The sequence below is a fragment of the Euprymna scolopes genome, chromosome 13 (assembly GCF_053919585.1).
Source record: "Euprymna scolopes isolate OS-2025 chromosome 13, ASM5391958v1, whole genome shotgun sequence".
Lineage (NCBI taxonomy): Eukaryota > Metazoa > Mollusca > Cephalopoda > Sepiida > Sepiolidae > Euprymna > Euprymna scolopes.
Window position 1 is genome coordinate 57,788,192 of NC_136494.1, and position 12,796 is coordinate 57,800,987.

Genomic DNA, 12,796 nt, shown 5'->3' on the forward strand with positions numbered 1-12,796 from the left:
CTATAGTATTAATATAAAAAGGTACTATAGTATTGATATAAAAAGGTACTATAGTATTGATATAAAAAGGTACTATAGTATTGATATAAAGAGGTACTATAGTATTGATATAAGAAGGTACTATAGTATTGATATAAGAAGGTACTATAGTATTGATATAAAAAGGTACTATAGTATTGATATAAGGAGGTACTATAGTATTGATATAAAAAGGTACTATAGTATTGATATAAAAAGGTACTATAGTATTGATATAAAAGAGGTACTATAGTATTAATATAAAAAGGTACTATAGTATTGATATAAAGAGGTACTATAGTATTGATATAAAGAGGTACTATAGTATTGATATAAAGAGGTACTATAGTATTGATATAAAGAGGTACTATAATATTGATATAAGAACGTACTATAGTATTGATATAAGAACGTACTATAGTATTGATATAAAAAGGTACTATAGTATTGATATAAAGAGGTACTATAGTATTGATATAAAGAGGTACTATAGTATTGATATAAAAAGGTACTATAGTATTGATATAAGAAGGTACTATAGTATTGATATAAGAAGGTACTATAGTATTGATATAAGAAGGTATTATAGTATTGATATAAAGAGGTACTATAGTATTGATATAAGAAGGTACTATAGTATTGATATAAGAAGGTACTATAGTATTGATATAAGAAGGTACTATAGTATTGATATAAAGAGGTACTATAGTATTGATATAAGAAGGTACTATAGTATTGATATAAACAGGTACTATAGTATTGATATAAAAAGGTACTATAGTATTGATATAAAGAGGTACTATAGTATTGATATAAAGAGGTACTATAGTATTGATATAAAGAGGTACTATAGTATTGATATAAAAAGTTACTATAGTATTGATATAAAAATACTCTAAAATCAGGGGAAGTAATACAATCTGTCATTTTGGCAACCAGTACTTTCACTCTTATCAGTGGCGGATCCAAAAATTATGACCAATTTTTATTTGAATAAAATTCTCAATGATCTTCTATTTGATCATTTTTTTTTCTGATTTTTAGTGAGAATACTTCTTCCTGCATGATATGTACATCAAATAGTTTTTACTTGAAATGTGACTTTCACCTGTGACTAATACTATATAAGCACCAAATATAATAGTATCCTCTTAGAATCTGCTTGCCAACATCCTCTCCACAATTAAATCAACTGTAACTGTCTTGTCAAACAGAATAGGAACCAACAGAAGTTGGTAACATGAGAACTCAAGAATATGAGAAGTTGGTTCAGTAAGTGAATATTGATGAAAGAGAACCAAATTGCAGAGTTCTATGCCATCCTGCCATAACAAGTATTGAAAACCATTTGGTCTCTATGGCATTTGTTAAGACACTGTTTATCTTTTAGTGACAAAGTTTTGGCCAGAAATAAAGGTAAACAAGTGCAGAAGTGTTCAAAACACCTGATGTATTTTTACGCAAGTTTTAATGTTTGTCTTGGCCAACCAAACCACAAACTAATCACTACATAAGAGATTGCTTGTGAATGCAAAAGGAAGTACAACTGTCAGCTACATTTGCATTGATAATTTGTACTTCAACAATGCTTCTAATATGGTCCTTTTTGGCAATGAGCAATAGTTATTACTCTGCAACACATAATGAGAAATATTTTCCATGTTAATGCATTTAAATTTTTTAAACAATTTTTATTTCTAATCATCATTACTTTTAGTTCAAGAAAATAAAGATTCTCTGCACTTGTTCCTTTATTTGGTTTGGTTGATTTGTTTTATGACATATTAATCCTTTTCGTGGCATTTAATACTGAATTCAGTAAATTTGGAAAAAGTTCCATGCACAAATTCTTTATATCGTCAAATATTTATTCTTCATGTTTGGATTGGTTGTTTTGTAGAGAAATGTTGTTTTTGGCTTAATTGAGTTTTTTCAAGGGGAAAATGGTGAAAAAAAAATCAATGTTTGATGATTTTAGGTCAAGCAATCAGTATCTTCAGACAACTTGATCTAGTAGCACCAGCCTGGTCTTTTAACTTTTACTTTTGTACAATATTGATAAATACGAAGACACCTTTTTTAAAAAACTGATATAACATTGAAAATGTTCTGTTATGAAATAGAAAGAGAAACACTGCATGTTACTTTTGTTTTGTTTTCTTCATTAGATATCACAAAATATAAGACATTATTTTTGACATTATAAGTTGAAAATTTTGATAATTATAAATTATGAACACTTGTGGTTTTTAAAAATAAAATAACAAAATAAACTTGACTGACATTTTATGAATATGAACAACTTGTGTTCAATTGATTGTATCCAGTAAACCATTTACAATAGCCATTGTTTTGCCATTACATAACTGTAAACACTATGCTACATTTTAAGTATTTTATTTTTTTAAAACAAAATTCTTTTAACAGTTCTGGAGAGGCCAGGATGTTGAAGAAGAATATGAATCTGAAAATAATGCAAAATCCATGGATTTTCGAACGGCCAGAGAACAAATGGTAAGTTTCTGGAAGGGTGTCATTTTATCACTGTTGTCATCTTTCTCCACTTTGAATGCGATTAGGATTAAAAAATGTCTTTTTTAGTTGATAATTTTAACAAATGAACAAAAGTGTTTGAAAATCAGGTACTTATCCAGAATTTGGCCCAATTTCATGCAACTTTGTATTAGTATATTTTAGCAGGTGAAAGTAAGCAGCCAAAAGATGCTGACGTGATTAGCTAATCAGCTGTCATCAGACAACAAAATCTTTTTAATCGAAAAACAACTATGTGAACAAATTCAATCTCCGAGAGAGTCATTACTTTCTGTCAAGAAAGAAAACTTTTTAAAAAAGTGCAACTATATGTATAAAATGATGATCGAAAGGAACATGCTTACAAATTGGCATGGTGTTACATGAATATGGAAGCAGAGGAATTGGACATCCATAATGACTGAAACTTTTATCACAATCAAGAATGACCGTAGGTCAAATATTGAAAATGATGATTTTAAAGAACCCTTCCCTAAAAAAAAGATTTAGCAATGAGCAAAACAGTTGTTAAAACACCAACTTTTATTGAAAAATATTTTTTAAATGTTATTTATAACATCTGTTATCCACTGTGTTTTCGTCATAAAAAAAGAATTTGAAACTTTGCTTGTTTATTTTTTTTCTATAAATAAACTTTTCTTAATTTACAGTTTTCAATATTTTGATTACAACACCACATTTTGAATTTATAGTTTGGCAGTCTTCGTGTCGACTTTTTCCGGCTGCTTATGCAACCATGTCAGAAGATGCCGGTTACTGGAAATTGGGTCATATTCCGAATAAATATCGAAAATCTATAAATATAAAAGCGAAAATGTATGTATGTTTGTATGTGTGTTCATTTTTTCTGTATGTCTACAAAAGGCTTTTTTCAGAGAAGCGGTCAGTCGCTTCAGAACTTTTTAAAACTTTTTATATCACATATAAATCGTAATATCTCACAGTTAACAACGAAGCTCGCCTGTCTATTTAATTTGCTTGGTTTCGGGAAGATAAATATTCAACATTTGTCGCTCGCCACATGTGGGTTAGTCTTTTTCCTATAACATCTTGGGAAAATAAAAATCCCACAGTCAAACTTGACCTCATTAACTCATTAAAACGGGCACCTGCCAAATCCAAGTAATTAAATAAATTCAAACATGTTTCCGTTAGCATCTCTCGGTGGGACAATCGTTAATGTTGCACGTTTTTTTTTTTGTTTGTTTTTGTTTTCACACTTTAATTTACAACTTTGCCTCAACGGTTCGGGTTCGATCATCATACTTACTTTTTTTTTTTTTTTTTTTTTTAACCCACCCCCACCCCCGGAGTTTCCACACACACCTCCAAACATCCGGGCAACGCCGGGTACCACTCGCTAGTTAAATATAAAGGAAAGATGATTAGTCTAAAAGCTAAAACTACAATATTATTATTTTCTTAACAATAAACACTAGAACTTCTAAAAGAAGAGAGTAATTAATTACTATGCAGATCAAAGAGAAGGTTTGTGAATTGTAAGAGTAAAAAGTTGTTGCGTAAATATGCATTCTGTAGACCGTGTTTAGCTGGATGGAAAACACATTACAATAGTTTGGTTATAAGTACAAACTTCATTACAATCTTATTCGGACAGTTTCATTAACACAAAAAAAAGAAAAAGAAAGTTATGTAGACAAAAAATATGAATATATGTTGAATCGATAGACACATGCACATACTCAAAATATGGGTTGAGTCTGAGTCAATCATTTTGTGCGAGCTCAAGTCATGTTTTAGGAAGCGAGATAGAAACATGTTACTTTGCCATTTTATTGTTTTTGTTACTTCGTAGTCACCACTTATCAAGGAAGGCCATTCAAGAATAAAGGCTAATGAGTGTAGAGTAGTAATCGTTAATGGTGTAAATTGTGTAGAATTTAATTATTCATGGGAAAAGTTCAACATTGTTTACATTGGATTTGAAGGCTACCATGTTGTATTCAACAAGGAAGCAGGCCAGCAGAACAGTTTTCCACAAGCGAGCAAAAAAAACATTTTGCTTGAATAACGTTTCAACCACTCTACGAGTGAGGATAAACTAGAATGAAAGAAAATAGATCATAATCATAACTACTTTAATCGGAACAAGTTTCTGAGGCGTTTCAAGAATGTATCTTATGTATATAAAGTATATTAAGTTAAATATTATTTACTGATATTGTGATTATGATATAAAATGAATGTTTGTATTATGGGGTTATTTGAACAATGTTTTGGCTAATGTAAGAATAACACTCTAGATGAAAACAGTAGTCTGAAAAATCCAAATAATACAAATTAAGTAAAAAAAAAAAAAAATCCTAATTTAAAAAAATTCAGAAACATAAATTGATTGCACTGTATTGAAAGCTTTTAGATTGGATTTTGAAAAAATCTGAACTTGTTTAAAGTTGTGTTGAAATTTTTTTTGTAGTCTTAAAATGAAATTCTTTATGGTTCTAGAAATGTCAGAATATAGAATCTGAATCTGAAAATAAGAATCAAAGACAGAAAAAAATGGAATAAACTGACTGTAAGAAAAAACAATAAGTCACAATAGAAATTGGTTTCAAGTTTCTCTGATGCATAACCTGCTGACCATTTCAATGCTGCAATCCATATTTCCTACCACTTGTTGAATTTTGCAACAAAATCTGCTTCGTCAATATGATGCACTAGACAAATGGGTTGTTTCTCTTTTTGTGATTATGGTATTTTGATACCAACTAACATGCGATAATAAGTTCATATATGTGTTGCTGTAGTAGTCATATTGAGTCCATAGAGCTTCTTATTGAAGACAAGGTTAAAAAAGTCCTTTGTATAAAGAAGAGAAAAGTGTTATGAAGAATGAATACCATATATTAGTGTTGAAGTCAGAGCCATAGAAGTACATGTTATAGTAAGTTCATGTATATGTTGCTGTAGTAGTCATATTGAGTCCATAGAGCTTCTTATTGAACCCTATGACTGGACAGCTCATGGGGTGGGGACAAGGTTTGGGATTGATCCGAGCAACATGGATACTGTTGTCAGTACTGTTTCCTGAACAAGAAAATGAATTGTCTTGTTTCTTTTATAGTTTTCCATCACTTTCTCAACTTGCATGAAAGAGGATTCCTGATTGGGCACGTCAGAAAAAGAAATTGAATGCTTGCACTAATCAACGTAGAGTTGAGAAACTAAGCACAGATTTAAAATTGCTTACCATGCATTGTTGTTGAGCGTTAGTCGTGATGATTTAGTTGGCATTCATTTCCCCCGATATCTTTCTATTATGAATTCTTTTTAGATAGATATCGAGTACTTACAGGATGGACCATATGAAGGTTGCCAATGTCCTTCAGTGAAAGTGTTCCTGTGGAATGAATGGGATTTGAACTTGGCACACCTAGATTGTCAGTCTGTGTCATTAATCATGGTGTCACTGTCACCTCCCTGTTGTTGCTGCTGCCATTGTTGTCATTTGTAATTGTTGCTACTGCCACTTGTAGCATAGCTGCTACTTTCTTACTAATTTCACACTAATTTCTATTGATAGAAAAATATCAACCAATAAATATGATTTTTCAGAATTTTTTAGATAAGAAATTTTTATTTAATTTGACTGATGTTTACATCCTAATACCAGGTTTCAACTGTTGTATTAACTTTCTTCAGGTAAATGTCAAAATTATTAACTTTTTGGATATTTATTTTTAAAGATTGTTAATAATCAGAAGAAATATGGAAGAGGTGGAAATCGTGGAGCATCAACTTCAAGCTCTTATGGAGTTGGTAAAAAATGTCTTGGAACCAGGTAAGATTTCTAAATCAACTAATACAATACTCGTTTCAAATCATTGTATAATGATATTAAACCATATGTCTAGAATCTTTATTCCAAATTTTGATCAAACTCCATTAAGATATAAGTTTAAGGAGTTTTAAGAATAAATTAAAATTCAGGTAATTTTGCTCAATGAATATAAATCAAATTTAATAGAAATACGAAATATTTGAATTTTCAAATGAGAAGAAGCGCCCATATTATGCAACCAAACACCCTTTAAAATACCTGAAGAAACTGAAATTTTAGGAATTTTTATTAATTAATGGTTAATACCTGTTAAAATTTCATCAAAATCAGAGGTAGCTAAATTTTCATGAAAGATTTTCGTCCCATTTCTATACTGTTTGCATCAAACTAAAGGAAACTAAATATAGCTCACCTTATGATCCCTTATGTCTAGCAGCTCTGTTCCATAATTCATAATGATTAGTTAATTAGTTTAGGAGTGAATATATACAAATAACACATCTAATAAAACAACTTTTATGATGATACACTAATTCCAACACTTCTATAACAATTCGATTCCTTTTTTGTGAAACAATTTATCTTTGACCTCAAAATATACTTCAGTTTCTGATATCATTTCTTCATTTGAGCCAAATCTATTTCCTTGGAGCATTCTTTTGAGGTCTGTAAACAGCCAGTAATTGGTGGAGAGGAGACAGATCTAGAGAATAGAGTGGATGTTGAAGCAATTCAAAGTACAATTCATGTAGTTTTGTCATCATTGTAAACAACTTGGAACAAAGTGCATTGTCTTGGTGAAAGAGCATGTTTTTCTTCGTTTGTGGTTGTCTTTTAGCGATTTCTCCTCCAAACATACCAATGGTGTTATATAATGTTCGCTATTGATAGGTCTTCCTTTTTCAAGGCAATTGATGCACAAAATACCTTGCACATCTCAAAATACAGAGGCCAAAATCTTGCCTGCTCATGTTTGCATCTTTGATTGCTTTAGATAGCTTTAACCAGCTGCTGTCAACTCGGCTGACTGCTGATTTCACCCCAGAATGAAGTGGTGAACCTATGTTTCATCCATTGTTACATATTGCTGCAAAATCTTTTGTTGTGTTGAAACAGTTGTAAACAATGTTCTGAATCATTGACACGTTTTTGATTGACTAAACAAAGCTTTCTTATAGACAAATGTTCATGCAAAATGGTAAATACACTGCCTTAACTTTAATTTACAATTAAAACAAATTTATGCCCTATTTTAATATTTTCCAGAACAACTATGGATAGATGGTGACATTTAATGCTAGTAAGACTAATAAGCTGCTCTCCTTTAACAATTACAAGAAACCTCTCCAACCACCGATATCCATGACAAATAACACCCTACCTGAGAATTCTTCCTTCAAACTCCTCGGCTTAATATTCACAGGAAATATGAACTGGAATAAATACATTGAGAAAATTGCAAAAGCTGCTGCAAGGAAGGTGGGCTCCCACTATCGTGCTAGAAAATTGCTCACACCTGAGAGTGTCTATAAGGCCACCATTCGCCCATGTATGGAGTCTTGTTGCCACATCTGGGCTGGTGCATCTACTACTAGTCTCTCCCTCTTGGATAGGCTCCAAAAAAGGGTCTCCAATCTAATAGGTCCCACTTTGTCAACTAGGCTCTAACCCCTGTCTTATCACCGCAATGTTGCATCCTTGTGCCTGTTTTACGAGTATTTTAATGGAATGTACTCTGAAGAACTCATTGCATTTGTGCCTCTTCGACATACATATCCCCGACAAACTCGCTTAGCAACAAAATCACACCCCTTCACTGTTGAGGTCCCTAAATGTCAGAAAGTTTTCTACTCAAATAGCTTCTTCTCTAGAACGGCTAGACTTTGGAATTCTCTTCCTGCTGCCTGCTTCCCAAACTGTACTGATATGCAGAAGTTCAAATGCAACAGAAACCAACATCTTAATCTTTCTTAGGCATGGTTCCAATTAATTGCCCCTTACGTCCAACTGGCAATATGCCTTGTTTGGGGTGAAGATGAGTAAAAAGAAAATAGCTGAATTTGGGAGACCTGAATGTTCAACATCATTTGTGTCTGTCGGATTACGTTTAAAGTTGAGATGCCACTATTGTTTCCATCGAGAAAAGGTCTGAATAACACTTATCATACTATGTTTTAATCGATTTAAAAATTTATTAGATTTTTAAAAGTTCCAAACTTTTCAGTCTTTTAATACATCAGGATTTAGTAAGAATTTTAAAGCTAGAGAGAACTTTCTATTCAACAGCTCAAATACTTCCAAATTCATTTCAAATTTCAAAAGTTTACAAAAGTAATCATATTTGTAAAAATTATTAACGAAAAGATTAAACTGTCCGACTTGTTTGTAAAGATACAGATACATTTTAATGAATTAAAATTTTGTTAATTTGATTTTAATTAATTGGAAACAAATAATTTAACATGTGATTATCAAATTTATGTTGATGTAACAAATAGATTTTATTAAATGTAGAAATAAATTAAAAACCGTTGCTTATTTTTTTCTTGTAGACGAGGGCTTAACAGTAAATTTATTTCTCCTAAGAATAACAAAGAGCAAGAAAGTTATGAAAGGTAAGTTATATTAAATTTATCAAGCATTGAATTCTTTCCAAAATATATAATCTATTAACAAATATCATGAACATATATATATATTACTAAAACTCTAATGGTGTTAACTTGCTTGCACACTTTACATGTAGATGACGGTTTTAAATGGTGAGTGGAAGAGACAATGGTAAGAAGTGGTGGAGTAATGTATTCTCATTTGGTGAAGTTCTTTAACTTTGTGATGGAATGATGTAAATAATTACAAAAATAGAGAAAGTATAAAGGGTTGAGAGAGAGAGATAGGGTTTATCATGACATCAGTGTATTCTGATTTTAGCTGTGAAAGAAATGTTTGATAATGATGCTTAAAGTTAATTATGATGCTGAAAATTGAAATTGATTATGATGCTGAAAATGAACCAGAGGCCTTTTAGATGTGTTTGGTTAAGTAATTCTGTTTGCCAACAACAGTGAAAACATTTGCTCAAAATACAGCACTAGCAGTCTCTTCACAGACAGCACTAGAGATAAACAACATCCGTCAACACACACATAAACGTGTATCTGAAACAAAACTGACTCTCAATTAAAAGATCTGTTATTTAACCATTTTGGACTCCTAACAGCATTTATTTTGTATAATTACCCTTGCCTTTATATCACATGGTTCTAGGCTCACGACTGTACAGTCACTGTTACCTTGCAGTCGATACCTGCTAATTCTGACCTCTTATTCCTCAGTCACTCTGCACCATCACCACGTGTTATTACGATGTCAAAGTTAAGATATAATTTATATTATATTTCTCTTAGTCTGACTGTTTATTCCACTTTTTCTCAGAAACTGCTGGATTTTGTCTTTTTATATTTAACTAGCTTTGTAAATTCAAATTTTCTTAATTCAAACAATCTCACCAAAGTTCAATAGGTGACTCAACAGGTTACGTTTTTTTTTCTCTAATGAATAAATAAATGAATACAAGGTTTAATAAAAAAGTCTGAGTCAACAATACAAATAAAAATGAAATGTCTCATCTTTTTCTGTGGAAACTTGAATGAATTTTGTTTTCTTTAATTCTAGTGACACTTCAAACCATTTCTCTTCAAAAAGATCTAACAATGAAGAAAATGAGCTTACAGATGAACGGCTCAAAGGAATTGACCCGAAAATAGTGGAATTAATTATGAATGAGGTAAGATCATTTACTTGTCCTTATTATGCAGTTCTTGTAGAATGCTTCATTTTATTGTGTGTCAGTATTTTTTGATTAGAAATAACTATCACGTGATATAAAGTTGAGCAAAAATTCTTGAACACGTATTTAAAATAAGAAAATCTGAAGTAGTTATAAATCATTTGTCTTAATTTATTTTTCCAAAAATAAATTGTTTCATTAATGATTATTAAATTTTATATAAAAAGTCCCCTATTAATTTATCGTCTTATTTTCCTTGGTCAGCAGTCTGGTATTTTCTGATCACCTGTAATCTGTCTTCTAAGTTGGCGGTCTTGAGAATCGACTCCATTCAAATTTAACTGTATAAGATCCTTATTGATGTGTGAATTAGAGAGTGTAGCAACAGCCACCATCAATGATGCTAGAAATATCTGCTTGATTTGTAAGCCTGATGCTGATTGGAATAAACATGTAATTTTGATTGGGATTTAACCAATAATTTCTTAAGTGAGTAGAACACTAATTCTCAAAGATTATTTAAGGGAGTGGATCAACAGTGTTTGCTCTCTTTAGCTGTGAGAAGGCACAGCTGCTCAACTCAGTCACCAAACTCTTCTCTGAGGATGCAAACGAAACCTGTTGACAAGAATATTACACTATCCAACATGGTTACTTATTCTCAATTCTATTAGACATGCAGGCTTCTAAACAATAGCAATATGAACTGTTTACCATTCTCTATAAACAGGAAATTAATTCTATATATTATGGATCCTCAAACGTTTTTCCTTGTCTAGGCTGCATGGACTTCTATTACTAATGCCTTGTCCATTTTCAAAAATGGCCAATAACGCTAATATGAATATTAGAATGAGAATTTGACTTGAATTTTACAAGACTTCTAAAACTCAGCTGGTTATGAGAATTTTGCCCTTTTGGATACAATCTGTTCTGCTACTACACTTTCTTTTCTGTTCTTAGTCAGTGAAAGAGATATCCATCTAGAGTGATGCAATTTCAATTTTTATCTCAATCCAATACAATGGCATAATTATGTTGATATACTGGTTCCTGCCAGATTACTGAAGTTAAGCAACAATGAGCCAGGCCAGTACCAGATGAATGACCATTTGGGAATACTAAGCACTGTATAGGGTGGCGGGACACCACTACTGTCAAAGGAAAAGTAAGGTGCTTCCTTCTCTCAATTAGTCTATGGGAGACCTCTGGCCAAGGTCAAGAACCCACTTCAGTCTGGGGTAACGTGAGGTCATTGAAAGCAGGTGACTGATGTAATACGGAACCAATCAGGAATAATTCTGTTCATGGATTCATATCTCATGCTGAGTAGAAGATTCTTTTGGATACAATGGTCAGAACAATCACCAAGTATAAGTACTGTTTGGGAAGAAAGAAACTGCAACCTACTGTCTGTACTCAATGAAAGCTATGACAGTACATCAAAACACTTTTGAGAAACAGCATGAATAAGGTTCTGAATGATGAGCAATAATAATACCTCAAGGAAGAGAGATAGATAGTCATAGCCGTCAATGCCTACACCAGGTAGGACACCATGTGAATGAATCCCAATTCAGAGTGCTCCGTTTTGGAAACTGGATTTTCCCCAAATTAAAACCGAACAATGCGTCTAATTCTGTCCTTGTGAGAAGGTAAGTAAATAGGAGGTTGAAGGGAAACATGTGTGACATCACACAATGTTGAGAGAAAAACCAGGTGGATACGAGTAAGAAAAGATAAAGCAAGTTCTCTTTTCTTTTCCACCTGTTTACAGATGAGGTTTTAAGATAAGGAATGTTCTGATAAAGCATTTGACACTTGGGCACAACTTTTATGGTTTTCAGTTAAGACATTTGGAGAGTGCATAGCAGGGGTAAAGAAGCATACATCAGGGGCAGGAAACTATTTTGTGTTAAGTTTCTTATATTTATTTTGATCCAATAAAGGTGTAACAAAAAAAAAACACATTAAAAAAATTCTAAGTTTTGGCTTTGTTACAAAAAAATCTCTAATTTATGTTTAAAAACTCTGTAGTTTGTGTTGTTATTTTCTTGAATCTATTTTAAATAACTAAAAAATACATTTATTGTTGTGAGATTTTGTTTATTCGGTCCTGAAATTGCATTTGTCTGCCCCTGCTATGTACTCTCCAAATGTCTCAACTAAAAACCAAAAAAGTTGTACCTTTGCACAGGTACTGAGCATTTTATTATGCACCTTGTGTTATGTACGACATGAAAAGAAACTGGAACTTTAGAAAGATCGCCACCATTCCAGTAATTATAAAACTTGAAACTTTTCCTTCTTTCTTTTTCTTTCAATATGAACACCTAAATAAAATAACAGACTTTTTGCTTGAGGAGATCTTAGTTAAGTACAGATCGAAACATTGATATATATATATAATCTTTTCTTTTATTTTTATAAAAGATTAACAAATTAATTTGTTAGAATAAATCTGGTAAAGCAATGTTTATTCTTCCTTTCAACAAGATAATGGACCATGGCCCTGGTGTGACCTGGGATGATATTGCTGGATTGGAATTTGCAAAAAAGAACATCAAGGAAATTGTTGTGTGGCCCATGCTTCGACCGTAAGTACGAACACCTAATTTTGTGGTCATAGTTAT

General features: G+C 31.8%; 1 protein-coding gene across 2 annotated transcripts in view; it reads left to right on the forward strand.

Annotated features, from left to right (window-relative positions):
• The window catches only part of LOC145292041 (fidgetin-like protein 1), a 72,383-nt gene that overhangs the window by 38,623 nt on the left and 20,964 nt on the right, over nt 1–12,796 (forward strand). For both annotated transcript variants that reach the window (XM_080138065.1, XM_080138066.1), the window contains exons 9-13: nt 2,446–2,532; nt 6,279–6,373; nt 8,926–8,988; nt 10,049–10,160; nt 12,660–12,760. In XM_080138065.1, the coding sequence (XP_079994191.1) occupies nt 2,446–2,532; nt 6,279–6,373; nt 8,926–8,988; nt 10,049–10,160; nt 12,660–12,760 (458 nt within the window). The remainder of the gene's footprint in view (nt 1–2,445; nt 2,533–6,278; nt 6,374–8,925; nt 8,989–10,048; nt 10,161–12,659; nt 12,761–12,796) is intronic.